The sequence below is a fragment of the Adelges cooleyi genome, unplaced genomic scaffold (assembly GCF_023614345.1).
Source record: "Adelges cooleyi isolate 19-005CV unplaced genomic scaffold, UGA_ACOO_1.1 ACOO_flye_CR_arks_rails_tigmint_CR_PRNA_2, whole genome shotgun sequence".
Classification (NCBI taxonomy): Eukaryota; Metazoa; Arthropoda; class Insecta; order Hemiptera; family Adelgidae; genus Adelges; species Adelges cooleyi.
In genome coordinates this window covers 8,539,696-8,558,133 of record NW_026095860.1, presented here as the reverse complement: position 1 = coordinate 8,558,133, position 18,438 = coordinate 8,539,696, and the positions used below count along the sequence as shown (strand labels likewise).

The 18,438-nt window shown below is 30.9% G+C and overlaps 2 protein-coding genes across 5 annotated transcripts; both read left to right on the top strand.

Annotated features, from left to right (window-relative positions):
• Nucleotides 1–621: 621 nt before the first annotated feature.
• Nucleotides 622–1,940, top strand: LOC126833851 (barrier-to-autointegration factor-like). The gene is made up of 3 exons (XM_050565411.1): nucleotides 622–1,076; nucleotides 1,438–1,614; nucleotides 1,678–1,940. Exons 1-3 carry the CDS (start codon nucleotides 954–956, stop codon nucleotides 1,795–1,797), a joined length of 420 nt encoding a protein of 139 aa, XP_050421368.1. The 5' UTR covers nucleotides 622–953; the 3' UTR covers nucleotides 1,798–1,940.
• A 593-nt stretch (nucleotides 1,941–2,533) lies between these two features.
• Nucleotides 2,534–16,754, top strand: LOC126833445 (protein N-terminal asparagine amidohydrolase). 4 transcript variants are annotated; one of them, XM_050564789.1, is made up of 10 exons: nucleotides 2,534–2,661; nucleotides 2,814–2,911; nucleotides 3,973–4,056; nucleotides 14,978–15,165; nucleotides 15,250–15,315; nucleotides 15,389–15,571; nucleotides 15,640–15,747; nucleotides 15,822–15,922; nucleotides 15,990–16,151; nucleotides 16,231–16,754. In XM_050564789.1, exons 4-10 carry the CDS (start codon nucleotides 14,979–14,981, stop codon nucleotides 16,354–16,356), a joined length of 933 nt encoding a protein of 310 aa, XP_050420746.1. In that variant the 5' UTR covers nucleotides 2,534–2,661; nucleotides 2,814–2,911; nucleotides 3,973–4,056; nucleotide 14,978; the 3' UTR covers nucleotides 16,357–16,754. The 4 variants fall into 4 exon arrangements, with proteins under 4 accessions (XP_050420746.1, XP_050420745.1, XP_050420748.1 ...); XM_050564788.1 differs by having other exon boundaries at nucleotides 2,814–2,907; nucleotides 16,231–16,753; XM_050564791.1 differs by lacking the exons at nucleotides 2,534–2,661; nucleotides 2,814–2,911; nucleotides 3,973–4,056 and adding an exon at nucleotides 10,134–10,266.
• The last annotated feature ends 1,684 nt before the right edge of the window (nucleotides 16,755–18,438 follow it).

Below are 18,438 nucleotides of genomic sequence, written 5' to 3'. Positions count from 1 at the left end.
TTATAAATTGATGAGGACGTCTCCTTGACTCATTAAACATATTTTCTGATACCTAATCCAATCCATCCAGGTATTTATTTCAAATTATAATCTAAAACATAAGTTATATTCCTTTTAATCCGTCCGATTTTTTTCTAATTAAAAAAAACCAAATATACCTACATTAAAATATGACAAAGTAAATTATGCAATACAATTATTTTTTATTGCCAGGACGGTGTAGACCAATCCAGTCTCTTTCCGACTTCTAAACATCACATTCTACTCCAAATTTCGCCATTTTTTACCTGCCTTCCCACATAATTTACCAACAGTTCTTATTCTCTCCAACCCAGGTCTAAAGTGAGCCACCCAGTAGGAACATCAAACGAACATGACAACTACAATCCAGCAGGGAGGAGCAGCCACGATCAGGTCAGGCAAAATTCGTCGGCGGGGTAGTGTGAAAAATAATTTATAAAAAATAATTATACATGAAAAAAGAAATCAATAATTCAAAAATTGTTTAAAAAGTGCAAAATGTTTTAAAAAAATCATATTAAAAAAAAGTTAGTATGAGAGACAAAACAAGTTTTAAGAGAATTTTGCAGGAAATAGCATGGATAAAATAATATTTTATAATTCAAATCGAAAAAACCTAAATTATCGGAGTAGGAACAAAATGCCAAATATCGGGTTTTTATCACCTTCTATGTAGAATATGACTACTTGGAGTGCGACAATTAATTTCGGAACACCCTTGTTGGCCATTTTAGATGACGTTTCGCCAATTCCAACAACGACTTTGTTTTTGTTTGTATTTGATTTTAAATTATGCTGATCACAGAACCGGAGTCGCACCGTGAATTTTAATCTGAAGGACAATTAGCTTGAAATAAGGATAGATCACGTACAATAATAAACTTAATTGATTAAAGCGATATTAGTACTTTATGTAGTCTTAACTTGAAATCATGTCGACCAGCCAGAAGCACCGTGAGTACGCTGGAGAACCAATGCGTGAGAAGGATGACGATGAACTTGCGGGTATTGGACCAGTACTGTCTTCCAGACTTAAGCAACAAGGATTTACTAAAGTATGAATTTTTTCAATTAGAAAAAATACGAAAAGTGTTAGGTATTGAATAACTAATGTTGCACAACATTTTATCAGTTTCGTAAACCGTGTTTGGAGTAAGGAAAGCACAGTGTTCTAAAAAGGTTTTTATGGAACTAATAGTTTTGTGATTCCAAAATCTATTTTGTAAAGTATCATTTTGTCAAAATTTGTATTCCAATAAATAAGTATACAAAGTTATGAGAACTATTTAAATAAATAATAATAATTTTGTAATTTTCACTTTAATTCCAAGAACAATCGCAAAAGGAAATTCAGAGGTCAAGTAGAATCACAACGCATAATTAATTATATCGAAGAAAAGAAAATAATACGTATTATTAACGCGATATATTTTATATTATGATTCAAACATTAAACACATTACTTATTATTGGCGATTGGTGTGTAATATTATATTATTTTGGAATCAATTTTGTGTGCAGTGTTCTAAAATCATTCATAGTCTGTCTACACAACATAGTTTAGTTTTCAGCATAAGAGAAATAACTCTGAAGGTCCTAGAATATAGATATTTTTATTTAAATATTAGTTTTATTTTTGTACGATAATTATTACAGGCTTATAAAGTTTTGGACCAATTTCTGTTTCTCGGGAAGAATCAAGAAATGTTTTCTACTTGGTTGAAGGGCACTACTAAGTCAAATGCTAAACAAGCGAAAGTGTTATGTATGCCTTGAAGCGTGGTGTGAGCAATTTCTTTGAAAATGCAGTGGCCAGTGGGTACATAGTAATTATTATGTTGTTATTATTGCTGTTCAATTATTATAAAAATTGTCTTAAATAATAATGTTTACAAAAATACTTAAATTGCGGTTTGTAATCAGTAATGTGTTTTAAGAAAAATGTATTTAATTTTTGTGTTTTTTAATGAAAAATAAACATTATATTACATGGTTGTTATTATTGATATTGAAGGACATTTTAAAATGATTTATAATAATATTATGAGGCAGACATAGCCTGTATTATATTGAGTATTGAATATGTTAGCCCTGTCACAGATTAGATAAAACTATTTTAACTAATCTGTGGTCCTATGGTTTACCACTGTGGAAAAAAACAACAATTTTTAAATGTAATTGTCATCTTTTAGGTACCTACTATTGATACCTAAGTTACTAGGTAGGTAGTAGGTACTAATTAATGAAAATGTTAAGTCACGAATAGTGTTTTTAAATGTACTACCTATATTTTATCTTGTTTTATTATTGAATAATAAATCAAACATCTAATATGATTACGGTAATTTGCCAATTATAATAATAGTGGTACCAGGTACTAATAAAAATATATTATTCATATTGTAATAGTGTAAAGGGAATGGGAATTCCTCGCGTGACCCTCGTGTTGGCAACACTGTGGTGGCAATCTCTAGCAGCTCGGTGTATTTACAAAATTAAGCATTGAGCATTATCAGACTGTTAGATATAGTGAGGTGGAGTTGACGTCGATTCGCCTTCGTCAAATGTAAAATAAAATATTGTTCCTGTTTAGTAATTTTAATTAAAAAACAAACAAGTATTTTCAATACAAATAGCAGGGTAAGTAATTAATTAAAAATTGTTTCATGTCTGTCTAGCTTTATATACACCTCGGCTTTCCATTTCTGTTTGTATTTCAAATTTAATTTGGCAAATCCGACTGATTGTATATATATTTTTTTAATATTATCTTTTTGTTATTGTTTTAATAGGTACATTTAAATATTATAATTTAAGGGAAATACTGAACGTAACTGATATGGATAATTGACTATTGGAGTCATTTAATAAATGCTTATTTTATTCGTAAGTACGTTTATAAAATAAATAACATTTTTATTGGTTTTAATACATTGACTTCAATAACATAATTAACCACGTTACTTGTACTCTATAAACTTGAACAACAATAAATAACAATATTGTTCACTGTACTGCGAGGGTTAAGTATTGTTATAATGTATTAATTTTATTTAGGTATCAATATAGAGATAACATTTGTTATATTATAATTCAATGTACATGAACAGGTGTCCAATAATGAAAACACCTGCTAGTCTGATCACGATCGGCTTAATTAATAATTTATTTTGCTACTTAATAATCCAATTCCCAGCTACCTTATCATGTCTCTATTCTATACGTATATTTTTTATTACGTATTGTATTGAAATATAAGCACTATGTGTTCTTTAAATATAGTGGTTTTACAGTAACAGACATAGATAACTAAATAAGTTATTATAATATTTTAGTATGCATTAAATTCACATATGTTTGTCATATTATTGTGTAATTTTTAGGGAGCTACTTTTAATATTTTATTTAATTATATTCATATAATCAAATTCATGTGTTACATATGTTTTAATTAAATTAAATTACCATTATGGTTAAGAGGGTATGCTAAAAAAATGTATTGTATGCTAAACATACTGTTGAATATTATCAATTTTAACTATGTAAAGAACAATGCATTTGTTTTAAGTTAAAACATATTTTTTTCTTATTCTATATAGTCATTAGTAAACAGTTTTGAAATTTATCATTTTCTTTAATAAAATAGTTGAATCGGGATATTGTATTCTTGTAAATGTTAAATAGGTAAATGAAAACTGTAAAGTTTTATGATAATAACCTATACTATAGTTTTCTAATGTCTATTAATTGTGTAAAAATATTATTTACCGTAGAAGAATATAAATTAAATAGATGTTAGTTATCAGAGCTGTGTTGGGTTAACTTTTTATCATTGAGAAAGACCTGCATTTCATTTTTTAACAAATTTTTTATTGTCTTTTTTTGGTACATAAAATAAACATTATTTTTATACTGTTGTAATTTAAATGTTCTTTCCTTTTTTTTTTTTAGAATGGAGCTAAGAGGGTTCCTACAAATTATTCAGTTACCAAACTGTATCCAGAAAATAGACATCTTTTTGTTATAAGAGTTCAGGTAAGAGTAAAATATTTTTTTATTTTTGTCAAAAGTTCATAATAATATTTTCTTGTTTCTAGTGATAAACTTTTATAAATAATTAAATTATATATAATTATGTATAGAACATATATAATTATTTTATTTATATACTAATAATCTAAATTATTAAAATAATTTAGTAATGGACATTAACCGCAATATACTATCATTATTTTTGTTATGTACTGTGAATAAGGCATATTACACATGTTTATAGTTAAATAAACAACACTAATACCTTGTTTATCGATATAGCAAGGTGATCTTTAATGTTAATTTTTTATTAGGTAGCTATTAAGTCAACAATGATGAAATGTTTTTAAGTTGTTTCAATTGATTACTTTTACATATTATAGCTGGATAATCTGAGTGGTCGTATTTTAGTTTGAAATTACGTCAATTCTTCTTTGTCAGGTACTAAAATTATTTTTTTTGGGCATCTTAATAAAATTTTACCTAGTATTATTTAGTTTTACATTTTAAACTAGACAATTAGAACTAAAGCAAATCTCAAGTTTCTCTCATAAATTATATAAATGCAAAACAATAAAAGTTATGAAAGTAACACAATTTTACCATTATTACTTTTTTAAAAAGTAGAAAGTTGGTAATGTTTTTAAAATTGGAAACCTTGAATGCAATAAAGCGCAGCGTAGATTGTGGTAGCATTATGAGAAGACGATAAATAATGAGAATAACATAATAATAACACAAATATTATAGTGCTGTTTATTATTTGTTTCAATAATTATCAATTGCAGGTTCGTCTTGTAGAATGTAAATACACATTAAACACACTAGTTTATCTATATCACGTAGGATGAATATTATCTACTCGCTATATATAATGTTTTCAACATACTATATTTCATTAATAAGTACATTTTATACTAATAATTGCTTTTATTAAAAAAAAAAAATCATTTTATTTGTTTTTCTTTATCTGTGTTTTCTTTACCTTGTCAACACGATTTTGGATGTGAATCAAAATACTTACTAAAGACTTGCTATATTGGATGATTGTTTTTGTCTCAAAAACTGAATGCATTAACTAAAATTACATGTTTGCTGGAATGTAGAATTCCTAAAAAGTTAAATACACGTTTTCTACAATGTCTTTAATTTTTTAGACTTTTCTTGTTATCTGCACTATCGTACCAGACAGGATTTTCGATTTAGCCGAGTCAGAAGTACAGTTGGTTGTAAGTTTTGAGACTCGTGGATAAAGTTGAGTTTCTATTTGATTGTGTGAGAGAAAGAACCGCCAAAGGCAAAATTAGAACTTTTGATAGCAATGTCAATGCTACAACTAGCTACTAGACTTAACTAGGCAAATTTGAATGTGTTTTGTATCACATTCACGATAGAATAGATATTATGGAGGTTTGTCAGGGAGTCGGGAATATATATTTCTCTGGGTGGATACAAAATTATAAGAAAATGGACTAGTTAGTCGGATGTTATTTTGGGTCAAACACTGTGGAGAAACAACTTAGGAATTACATAAATTTGCGAAAAAGAGGTAGATTATAATTTATGTCCTTACATACTCCTTATACAAATTTTGTGGCCTATAATGTTTGTGCGGTTCTTCGGATATATGGGTTATGGTTCAACTAAAATCAATTGAATTTAAAATTAACGAAATGCCTCATTTATAGTCGACACTTAGCTATTTACATTCTACACGAAAAAAATATATATAAGTACGTGGTAGCCAAGTTACCCACAGGTTTTTTTGTGCTTCTTATTTCCAACTCTGATTGAAGAGTGGTGGAATTTAAAAATTTGGAAATCCGCGACATTAGGTACTCTAGGAGTCTTATCTTTCTAACGTTGTCGGTCTACTTACGGTTATAATAACAACTCGAGTATACAATTAAGACTATTATGCACTCGACGGTTTGGACTTAAGCAAACGACAAACGGTCTTGTCTGATCTGATCGTTTTTGGTATTCCGTCGGTCGTCTCGTCGCTTTGTGTACCGTTCGAAAACGACCGGCCGTGGATGACAGACACGTAGTGATAAATGGTCGACTGTTTAGCATGTGTATGGATATGTGCTGGTGTTAGTTATAGTCTTGGCGAGGCGGCCAGTTGATTGATTAACCGAACCGGTGTGGTGTGCTCGCCGTTGTTTATCTTCGCCGAGAACGGCGTGTGATAACCCCGGACACGGCCACGAACGATTACTGAACCGCGGGAGGTCTTATCTGTTGGCCCGTAATCCCATAAGGACTTGTGCTGGTTAAAGGAGATGATGGCGGTGTAATGGAAATCGCTTTGGAATTCTCTCTTCGCGTCGTATTATGATCCCTCGAAAAATTGTTACCAACGGATTTGATAATTTGAGTCAGCTCGAAAAGTTATGGCGCGTTTTGAAAAAAAAGATGTTTTATTCAACTTGGATCCATCTGTCTGACCGCCCCTCCCCTAAGATCAGGAAAGTTGTCATGGTCTAACAGGACGAGCCGGGTTAGGTTAAATGGCCAACGCTTAGAGTTAAGTGTGTCTATTATTCAGTGTTTGGAATAGGGTAAATAAATAATTTGTTGGTGCTCACGACGTCCATCTTATAAAAACTAAGTTCAGCTCTTGTTTTAAGTTTGAAGTAAGTTCCTATACTAAGAAACACATTTATTTTCTCAATTTTAGTTTATATAAAATATGTTTTTAACACAATTAAGAAGTGTTTTGAATCACTTAAAAACTAAGAAGAAAAAAACCAAAAGCTAGTTTTTTTCACAATAATTTTGAATTTAAATCTTAAAAATACACTTATAAACGAAGTATGTAATGTCTATATTTTCTGGGGTGAGAAGTCAAAGAATTGAGTAGACGGTTGTCGTTTACACAAATCTGGGTTGACGTCAACAAGCGGTATGTCGACATTTTTATTTATAATATTCATATTTGTTATGCACATAGACCCATATATTTGTTCTTCGAACTCGCATGTTTCTGCCAAAATGTGTAAAGCCTTTGGAAGTTTGATTTTTTTCAAACCGTAAACAAATTCATTAAGGTCGCATTTCTATGATTGAACGGTTATTATTAGTAATATTGTAAATTGCCTGTTCAGTCTAGGTATAACGTTTGGGTCAAGCCAACTTATTTTTTTTTTAGTAAAATCTAATAAATACATTTCTTGGCCACGTGTATAATTTAATGTTGAGTAGCGTATAAGACTATAAAAAAATCTAAAATGAAGTCAAGTAATTTGATATTTGTTAGTATTCTGTATACGGGCGTTAAAAAAAATAAAAAAATAGCCTCATACAGGTCCGGACACAGGATACGTTTCTAACATTTCTTCTTTAAATAATAACGTCATCGTTTAACGGATTCTGTTATGATAGATAGCACAAGAGACAGAGGCGGACACAGCAATACACTTTGACTTACTAATATCACGGCGGCGATGATGATTGCATTGCACCCGTTGCCTCGTGTAGTGTTAGTACTTATAATTATGCTGGTAGGGCGGCAAGGGGAAACGCTATATCTATTATAGTTGGGGTTAACGTCCAGTTTTTTGTTTTTTCTCTTTCTTCTTCGCTACTATTGGATGGCCGTCTGTACGTGTTGTGTTACATAATACACAAAAGTATTAAAAAAATATATATCAATTAATATCTGAGAAATATCACGTTTCAACGGTAGTGCCGTTATTATCGCGTGTACCCGCGATAACTCACACCAAAGGGATTTCGATATTTCTAATTCAAATCTAGATAAGGAGAACAGGGTCTAGACTCTAGAACGTTAGATTACGGTGCATAATAGTTTTATAGAAATATTATCCAGGATTAAATTTTTTTTTTTATTGCAACCCAAGAACCCGCATGTCCAAGTCGTCGACCATACAGACGTATACGAGTTTTTTTTTTAAATATTCTACTTAAACCACTGTAATGGGCTCAGGTATAATAGTAGCACAAGTAGGCACGTTACACCAGTAAAATACATTTTGTCGGCATTCCTCGGCATCGTCCGAAGTAAGGTGTAAAGAGAGCACGACCATCAGCTTTAGGTTGCAATCCCGTTCCAAGTTCCGCATTACATTTCTCGCGTGTACGCTTTACCACAGGAGGTATTCTGTTAATAAAATATGCATACATTAAACGATATATTTCTTTATCTATATTATTGGCACAAAGGATTTTACCATTTAGTTGCGCGTGCGTATGTATGTACGCTTTTGTTGGGCTTGTGTTGTATTGTACCAATGACCGGTCGTCGGCGGTTGAATGTAAATTGTGAAATTCCAGTTTTTGTAAAACCTAACATAAAAAACGTATGTATGTAGATGCAGGTGCGAGTGCACGATACTGATCTGCTTGTCAATAAATTACACTTTCAAATTCCAAGTCTGCTAGATATAAGACACCGAGCAGACGTGGAAAATAGTATAATAATATAAAATGAACCCTCTTGGCGTTTATTTAAATAAAAATATTGAACGATTATGATTTTTTGGTATCGGTAATCCGCATACAGACAGCACATTAACGCACGGTCCTAATAGTACACTGTTTCAGTACAAGTGTACGACTCTATGAGCAAGAGATACGTGAATTACCCGTTTAAGAAAACTGTACTGTAGCAGTGCTTTTTATAAGTAATAAAGTGTTATATTATATTCTACAAATTTCATTAAAAATATGAACTATAATACCGGATGAAAGCAAGTAAATTATAATAATACATTGATTTAAATCTCAGTAGACCATAAAAACGGGCACTAAAAATACTTTTTTCTGGTGTTAAGTATCATTAATGTTTTAAATATTTTTTTTAATGGAGTTTTAAATTGGTTTCCCATGTACCTTATATTCCATTATTACGCGTAATTACTAATTTATATTATCATTTTATTCAACACTGTTCGTGTACCGAAACCGTTATCTTTTCATCTCTTTCATTCGGTCTTGCGGTTGAACGTTCGTAAAAAAAATATTAATATTAAAACCTAAACGATACACACAACGCTTTGGGATGCCAATTAAACGATGCCTATATAAGTAATTATTATATTTCTGCAAAATTCCGACCAGTTTCGATTTAGACTCGCTTGAAACGCCTTAAAAGTATCTTAACGGTTTTAGCTTCACCATATTTGTTAATTAATTAATTTTGGGAAAAGTTTTGGATATTCAATATTTTAATGTAGGTATCACCTGAGATGATTTAGGCGATGTAAATGTTTTATTCACTAAAATATCTACCTTTAAGCTCTCACCCCACTACACTGGCTGCGCGCTGAAAGATAAAAACGCCTGTCTATGTTTTTACTTTTTAGTATAGTGTAACTTCTGAGCGTTTATGTGATCGCTTTGCAACAAGGGCTCATCAAATGTTTAATAAATAAGGTGTATAGAAAACAGGTTAGTGCATACATTTTTAATTTAATCTTATAATCAATATTACACTATACTGTTATATGATTTGAATATTTATATGATGACCTAACTTTAAAAAGACGTCGACGAAAGATATTATATTATGTGTTGTAGAGCAAACTGAGAGTTGCCAAAAAAAAACGAGCTAGTTTTTTTATTTAAGCCCAGCTAATGTTTGATTTACCAAACAATAGATTTTATTGGGGTTATGCACATAATTAAAAACTCAACCGAGTAGGGCTTTTTTTAAGGAAATCCCGAGTTATATTCAACATTGGTTTAATATGATTGTGAGTTGTCCTATGGGTGCGTTTTAATTCGTTTTTCTACGACGGTCCGACGACGTTCTTTAAGTACTACATTTTCTCGGCCGCAGTTTATCTCTATTTCCATATGTACCTTATTCTGTCCTCTTTCAGGTCTGTGTCGTATACTACCAACAGGTTATCGTCATGTACACACACTCACCATAGACTTCTCGAGCTCGGGAGAAAAGATTATAGGGAAAAAAATATACACAGAACACAACGGTACTTTCTAATAATAATAAAATAAAGATCCGTGTGTGCGGGTGGATAGAGGTCGGCGATGGTAAGCCACACACAACCGGTTTGTGTGCAGTATACAAAGACGGCTCTTAAGACATTCTCCTCGTGTCGTTGCACGCGAATCCTAGACGGTGTTCTGTGCCCAGCTCGTGTGCTAGGGAGAAAATATGTTGATTGTTTACGGTTGTGCTTGGTGACCATAAGTGGGTGGAGGAGGAGAAGATCGTACTTAAAGGTATTTGTAAGTATCGTCGAGAACGTGCGAGACTCGCAAAACGAAGAAAAACGTCACCCTCAATAATAATTTTACATAGTTTAACTTAAAACAGCTATCGAAGAACAATAATAAATTAAAAAATTATTAAAAAACGACGGCAAGCGAGTAGTTTTTTAAAATTTATTTTTTCCTGAACTTTTAAAATTTCATTGTACAAGCATAACCCTTCAATATATTTAACGTTCCTTCCTTTGAATATATAAACACCTTTTTTTTAGTTTTTTCTTGCTTTCAAATCTATGACCGCTGTCAAATCGAATTTTATATCTAAACGGGTTTTGTCACCTAATACCAACCAATCATTCTTATTTTGTTATCTGCACGCGGTGACTTTTAAAGTTAAGACTACGCGCTGTGTTTATTTCAGATAAGTTTACACCGTGATTTATTTAACGGATTTGGAATAAGTGACCAAGACGAGCAGCGATTGTAATTTTTTTTTAGTTTTATCGGGTTTTAAAGTTTGGTTTAGATGTTTTTTTTAGAACCACTTTTCAACGCGTAGACCATATAAGTTGTGTAGATAAAAATACATAGGTAAATACTACTTTATTTAATAGTACCTTTATATCAGTAATTGATCAAAGAGTACGAGTTTTAAAAGAAACATACATAGGTAGCAGGGTTAATTATTTTAATATGAAATGCAGTGTAATTGTCGATTATGGCCGTACTTACGACTTAAAAATGAAGTATATTTTAGTCTATAATTTTAATGTTGTTAAACAAAACCTAAATGTTTAGCCAAAATGGTGAGAACAGTATTTATAATTTAGACGTATAAAATGAGGTAACTGGTTAGGTGGATTGATTGTATGGTCAATTGAACGATAGGTTAATTGACTGCGAACCATTAAAAATCAAGTATAGATGCATGAACTAACAAAAAAATGAAGCAATAAAACAAAACAACAAGTACTTATATAGTTCCATACGGTTTGATAAAGCAATTACAATTCGGTAATTTGTTTATGGAATTTTGAAATTACAACGGATATATTTCAATTTAGTTTATAGGCAGTCATTTTCCAAAGGATATTTCAGAATAAATTAAAAACAACATCCTTTCCTACGGCTAAATTAATAATGAGTAGGGTATTTTTAAAAGGTTCGAATGTTGACGGTCTTACTTTTAAAACCCGTACCCTTTGATCAATTACTGATATAAAGGTACTATTAAACACAAATACGAGTACATAGGAGTTACCTATGTATTTTTATCTACACAACTTATATGGTTTACGCGTTGAAAAGTGGTTCTAGAAAAAACATCTAAACCAAACTTTAAAACCCGATAAAACTAAAAAAAAATTACAATCGCTGCTCGTCTTGGTCACTTATTCTAAATCCGTTAAATAAATCACGGTGTAAACTTATCTGAAATAAATACAGCGCGTAGTCTTAACTTTATTTGTGTACCCCTTTTTAAACCGTATCTTACAGTTAATAAATTACCTATGGGTTTGTCCTTATTAAATTAAAAACAAATAATTTTGTTGTTTTAATTGTACGCATGCTTAAGTTAATGATTATTATTGTTATGCTATGAAAGAAACACAATCAAACTGCTACATTAATTCCTTACTCCACGCATACCGGAAATACCAATAAAACAACTTTAACGATTTTTGAAATTAAATTTTATTTTAATTATTATGTTACAATAGTTGAGCTTCACGTGAATATAGCCACATGAACTTATCATAGTAACAAATGCCTCATTGTGACAGTAACATTTTCTAGCAATTGGATAAATTATTTTGCCAAATGGTTTTAAACGTTTGCTTCGAATAAAATATTTAAATTGTAGCTTATTATTCGTATCAGCAGTCATAAAAAACTGCATATTTTTATTCGTTTTCTTCGTCAAGGAAAATATCTATGGCAAAAATAGGTGTTAATAAATTCATGAGGAATAACGGTCAATGAATAATTATTATGTCTGTTATAAAAAATTACAGTCTTAACTGCCGAGCTGTGTAAAATGTCATTGCGTTGTCTTTCAATCGGAAAAAAAAATAATACCAGTGTGTCTGCCACCTCCTTTATCGTTTTGAATTTTATCAATTAACATATGTATTATTTTATATCTTAAGACTTAAGTTATACAATAACGCTGTTTTTTTAATTAACGCATTTTCTCATACTACCGTATTAGTTAAACATAAGACGTTTGTAATAGGTACAAGTAATACCTACAGGTATCATTATTACTTATATATGTAGACTGGTGTTGTTTATTGGTCGGTTTTAACTTATGTATCTAAGCTTGCACAATTTAATTTCAACGTCAGCTGACATTAAAATATTAAATAGGTAAACAATTATTCGAGTTACTTAACCATTTTTAAAAAGTATTATTACATCATGTTCGATAAGAATAAGGTTAAACTCAAGACAAACAGATAAACTTCATTATTAAAAAATCTAAATAATTTTTATTTGTAAGAAATAATCGATTTAACAAGTCTTACAGCGGCGCCGACATTTTGATGTATTATTCAGGCGGTTTAACTAAACGAACAGTCATTAAGTAGAAAATAGAATAATTGTCGATATGTTTAAAAATGTAGTCGGGCAATGGCTTAATCTCATCATAGGAATTGACCCATTAAATAGGTAACTTCATTTTTATTGAATTAGTTTACCGTCCGACCTTTTATGGATTTCGAGCCATTGTTGAAACGGTGTACAAAATTTGATCATTTCATAGCCAACAAAAAAGTCTTTGGAATTCGTTATCGGTGATCGATCCGGCCTTGTCTGGTTTTGTTTATTTATTTATTATTATAATTATTATTTGTTATGGATGCATTACTGACGATCCATTATCCAACAGTTCTTCTTAGAACGAATATCGTTTTTAATACTGTAGTATTGATTTATGTGTATACCAGAAGACATTATAAAGAAGTATATAGTTATTTTATGTTATCAAAAAAAAGAAGAATTTAAATTAATACGTTGTAGGCCGGGGGAAATAGGTATTTTTATTACAGTAAATTAAAACCGTATGCTAGTGTCACGTATATTATGATTAAAAAATGATTTTAGCGATGGACTGGGGTTATCACAATTACACGTCATAGACGACCGTCAATGTGCGATTAGCTGTCCTCGATTTAGAAAAAAAAATGAAGTTTAAACGAGTGGCGGTGCCAAATTCGGTAGAAGCATTTTTATAGTCGTTATGATGTTATACACTGCAATTTATGTTGCAATGTCGCTATCATCGTTATTTATCATATTATTTCATTGAACTTAATTTTTTAGTCGGCTGTATTATTACTTTAATTGCCTTATATTTTGTATAGTATTATTATTTTTAAAATCGCATTTTTATTTGTTTACCGCTCAGACACTGATTATGATGAGCTCCGACATTACACGTCCCTTCGCCGCTATAGGTTTTGTCGATAATAGCACATAATAAATGAAATCAGACTGGAAACATTGATAATTTAACCTCAAATATAGGATGACCTTCCGATATTTCCTCAGTGGTTGTTCTTTTATTATTATATCTATATCTAGTATATAATTATATATAATTTATTTATTTTGGACCACGCAGAAAATGGCTGCCGTTTTTGTTTAGCTTCCCATTCTTTGATAGCTTCCCATTCTGATTAAATTTATTCTGTGATAATAGTTTCTACGAGCAACAGTAAAATTAATAGGTACACGAGCACGCACATGCCAATTGTATATGTACATTTTTTTATTGCTTTCGTTATGAGTCATTATAATAGGTTTAGAGACCTACATCAGGCCTACTTATGACTTTTATTTTAAATAGACGAGTTGTTAAACTTTTTCGTCAATTACTTAAGTTCAGTGACATCTTCGAGTTTCCATTTACTGATTAACCAATGTTTTAGTCAAGGACCTCAGGACCCGAGGGGTATGTGTGAAATTTATGTTATCACTTATCATCGAATTAAACGCACCTGAAATTTGACATCTATTATGTAGGGTCACCAATAGTGATACATTAAGAAGGGAGATGTAATAATTGAGTTGTAATATAGCATTATGCCCTGTGATTTCAGGGGACTAAATATACATAGTTCTAAAAATAGGACATCGTACTACTAAAATTCGAATGTAATAACTTGACAAGAATAAATTGTACTGTAAAATAGAATTCGCGACTTCACAGATATATAATAATAAAAAAAAAACTAATGATAACGTATGTTATTGTCCAGCTGGAGAATAGTTTCTGATTGTATTGATTCTTGATATACTGTTTTGTGATTAGGATCTAATAACAGTGACACCTGTTTGGTATTTTGTAAGGTCTGTAAAGTAATACCTATAATTATAAAAGTCAAAATGTAGTACGTGTTATTTTTTATGAAAAAATAAGTTTTTGATCTCATAATGTTTACCAATTAGATCTTTTCCTATCGGCTATCAGTGTTTTGTTTTATAATTTTTTATACAATTTGGATGGTATATTGAAGACAACTAATAAATAACATCCATCCGTTAAGAACACTGAAAATATAATTTTCATTTTGCTCTCCTGTAAAATTTTTTTGAAGACCACATTACTCTTTTGAATATTATCACTTCATTTTAAATTATTCTTATTCATTTTTTTCACTTATTAGTTTTAACAATTAGTGTTAATTAGTTGTATTGGGTTTGTACTTGTTGACAGGATGGTGTTGGTTGTGCAAGGAGTCGTCCAGGATGAACCGCCACCAGACACGAGGACGCTTTACCTAAATCATCCGGTATTTCGCGATTCTGCCTCGCAGTTACTCAACATACCTACAAAAGTCATTGGGCCTATCGGCCTGCTGTACGTATGTCAGAGAGAAATGGCCGTAACCGTACCCCATGATAGTGAGTATTAGCTCAATTTTAGACTAAAAGATTTACTAGTGTTGAATTGATAACTAAACTAACCTCTCTTTTTTTGCTTTGCAGAAAATGTATCTATAATAGGTTCGGACGATGTTACCACTTGTATCATCCTTGTAATCCGACATACTGGTGAGTCCATTAGAATAGTCTTAACTATTATAAAAGAATAATAATTATTACAATTTTTTTTTCTACTCATAAGGTTCTGGTGCCGTGGGCTTTGCTCATTTGGATGGTTCATGCACTGAAGAGTGTGTTGTCAATATGGTGCACAGGATCCAAGAGCTGTCTATTGGTTTTCCGGATGGTCGGTTAGAAATGTCCCTCATTGGTGGATTCACGCACCAGCTGCGGTATAGTGAACAAGTGTTCTACAGTCTGATGGGTAAAACAAAAAAAAAATAATCAATGACAAAAACAAAAGTAAATTTTTTTCTTTCTCTCACACAACAGTTGCTGTTCACAAACAACAAGCCGAGATCGAACTAGTGCTCGCTTGTGTTGGCGAACTGAACACCATAATGCGAAATAACGTACACTGGCCTCTGCTTTATGGCGCTGGTAATACATTTTAAAAAAATATGCTAAAACGTCATTGTAAACCGAATATTTTATTTGATTTTTTCTTTGTGCAGGCGTTATGGTTAAAAGCGGTGAAGTTTTCCCTGCTAATTTTCCGGATAAAGGTCCAGAACAACCGTTAAGACTTGCTAGACTTTTCACGGGCCTCCAACCTGTAAGTGATTGTGTAAGTGATTTTTATAGTGTCTTACATTGTTCTTTAAAATTGAACTTTTATTTAGGTTTTGGATGTATACGACTGCAGTTTGGGTCTTTTGAGGATCGGACCGTTCAACTATGAGCCCATGCGCAGCGTCGACTTGTGGCTTCAACAGTCTGATGAATTTATTTTACAAGCGCTCTCTACCACTCCTGACGTGGAACCCCCCCATACGGTCATGGCAGTTAGTATAGTTTTAGTGTTTATTTTAACCCTAATACTAGGTTGTGGTGATGTGTCACTTAACTGTGGTTTGCGTTTAGATACGAGCTTCCTTGAAGTATGTACAGGATCATCCGTTCCCAGCCGTCACCGTGTTCAGAGATAATCGTCCATTGTACTATAGACGAGATGAGCATTCTGGTACATGGACACCATTTCGCTATTGACACTCGAAAGTTGTCAAGTCCAAATTGACAAAAATCTCTACATGAACATTAATTATAGTGATGTTCATCAGATACAATCAAAACACAAACAAATTGACTGCAAATTTTGTATAGATGTTTCATTATTTGTAAATGATTATTATTTTACAAATTTATAACTTGATTTTTTTTTTTTACACAGAACATTCCATTTGGTTCTCCTAATATTATTTTTAACAATTAGGCGTTCTAGGTATTTTTTTTGTTGTTATTTAAGTGCCTTTGTAGTTAAATTTGAGTTCTGTTTTTTTAAAAAAAATTGTTTCTAAAAATGTAGAAACTATTAAAAATAGATAAAATATAAATTATGATAAGATATTAAGTTATAATTGAACAAAACATTACACACATATATATATATATTTATTCTGTTTTATGGTAAAGTTATCGATAAAACGTTGTTGAATGTTTTTGATAAATTATTTCGTATATGTGAATTATAATCAAAAGCAATGTTATTTGTATGATAATTATATTTTTATATTGATACATATTGTGCAATTTATTATTTATAACTTTTTATTAAGTTTTGTAGATAACTCAAAATAATATCCTTATCATCAAATACATGCATAGTTTTGAAAAACTCTTAGAGAAATAAAAATGTCATCATTTATTGAGAAGATAATATAATTGTATCTATACTCGCTGTGCGTTAAGAGTGTAACTAGTTTACAGGTACCACCCCAAAACCTCGCCATAGTCGTACCCTATCGTTTAGTGGCAATATGTTTTATAAACCAATAAGCAGCCAGTTTACAAATGTTGGTTGCTTTGCTGGTCGCGCTTTTAACATGCGGTGAGTATACTACTGTTACGACAGTTTTTAGTTTGGGTTGTAACATTTTGGTTTAAAAAATTCTGTAGTTATTTTTTATTAAATATTATTTAATAGAAGTTTTTTGTAATCATCCTGAGAGTTCAGACCCTGAAAATATTTTTACTAAAATGTTTCAGATATTTTTTTTTTCATCAATTAATGTTATATTATCTAGATTAATGATTTCTGACAGTTCATTTATTCACCTTAACATGCATAATTTTTAATCATGTGATTGTTTTTTTATTTTTTGATTGTGATCTTATTTCTAGATAGATTTCTAGGTTATTGTGTTTATGAATATGGATAAACAGTTTTTTCTAGTGATCTTGTATTTTGTAACTGACAGTTAAATACCAATTACCACTGATTGAACCGGGCACTTGTTTTAAACTTGGTTGGGGTTTTAATTTGATTTCTTACTTTGGAAATTAACGTATTACAATCTACAAATGTTTAAAGTAGTAGTTCAAACATACGCCATACAAATTATATACAATAATAGTGGTCGTAAAAATTAAAAAATATAATTTAGAAAAATGCTATTTTATTCCGAGGAAAATATTTTTGTATTTTTTTTTTTAGCATATTTCTATAAAAATGAGAAAAATTATGTTTGTGGTTAATCAATGAGAACAAGAAATAATGCAGAACAATAAGCGAAGTCTACAAAGTTGTACAAGGTTAGAATTTTCTAATAATAGAGTATAAGAAGTACATAATATATTGCCATTGAGTTTCTTTTTTCATGGTTTAAATGTAAAAAATGAATTAATAAAAACCTGCATCACAATGACACCTATTTTTTAATACGAAAAACCGAAATACGTTTTACAATGAAAGGTTTAACTTGGATTTTGAGCTGAAAAATGTATTGTTTTACAATGTAGGTATTTAAAAATTTGTTTTTGTGCAGGACTTACCTTTGAACGACTGAAACTATTTCTTCATACAACCTGTTCAGTAAAGATGACAAACCATTAACATTATAGGTACAGGGTACTTAATAGGGCAAGGGGTGTTGAATTTAAAATGGAGATGCATATCAGACGCCGCTAATAAATAAATGACCACCGATGCGATGGAGAAATCGATTGAAAACGACCAAATATTTATCATTGAACATTATAATAGTGGCTATTAAAGATGGATTATACGTGCTCGTACTTAGACTAGAGTGACGGTATAACCTATCATGGGTCGAGAAAAATGTACGCCTTATC

What these genes read in the sequence shown, in the direction of transcription:
- LOC126833851 (XM_050565411.1), top strand. Translation starts at nt 954, where the DNA reads ATGTCGACCAGCCAGAAGCACCGTGAGTACGCTGGAGAACCAATGCGT. An exon ending in AGCAACAAGGATTTACTAAA is followed by an intron (nt 1,077 to 1,437) that starts GTATGAATTTTT and finishes TAATACGTATTA; the next exon opens with TTAACGCGATATATTTTATA. An exon ending in TAAGAGAAATAACTCTGAAG is followed by an intron (nt 1,615 to 1,677) that starts GTCCTAGAATAT and finishes TAATTATTACAG; the next exon opens with GCTTATAAAGTTTTGGACCA.
- LOC126833445 (XM_050564789.1), top strand. Translation starts at nt 14,979, where the DNA reads ATGGTGTTGGTTGTGCAAGGAGTCGTCCAGGATGAACCGCCACCAGAC. An exon ending in CCTTGTAATCCGACATACTG is followed by an intron (nt 15,316 to 15,388) that starts GTGAGTCCATTA and finishes TCTACTCATAAG; the next exon opens with GTTCTGGTGCCGTGGGCTTT. An exon ending in AGTGTTCTACAGTCTGATGG is followed by an intron (nt 15,572 to 15,639) that starts GTAAAACAAAAA and finishes CTCACACAACAG; the next exon opens with TTGCTGTTCACAAACAACAA.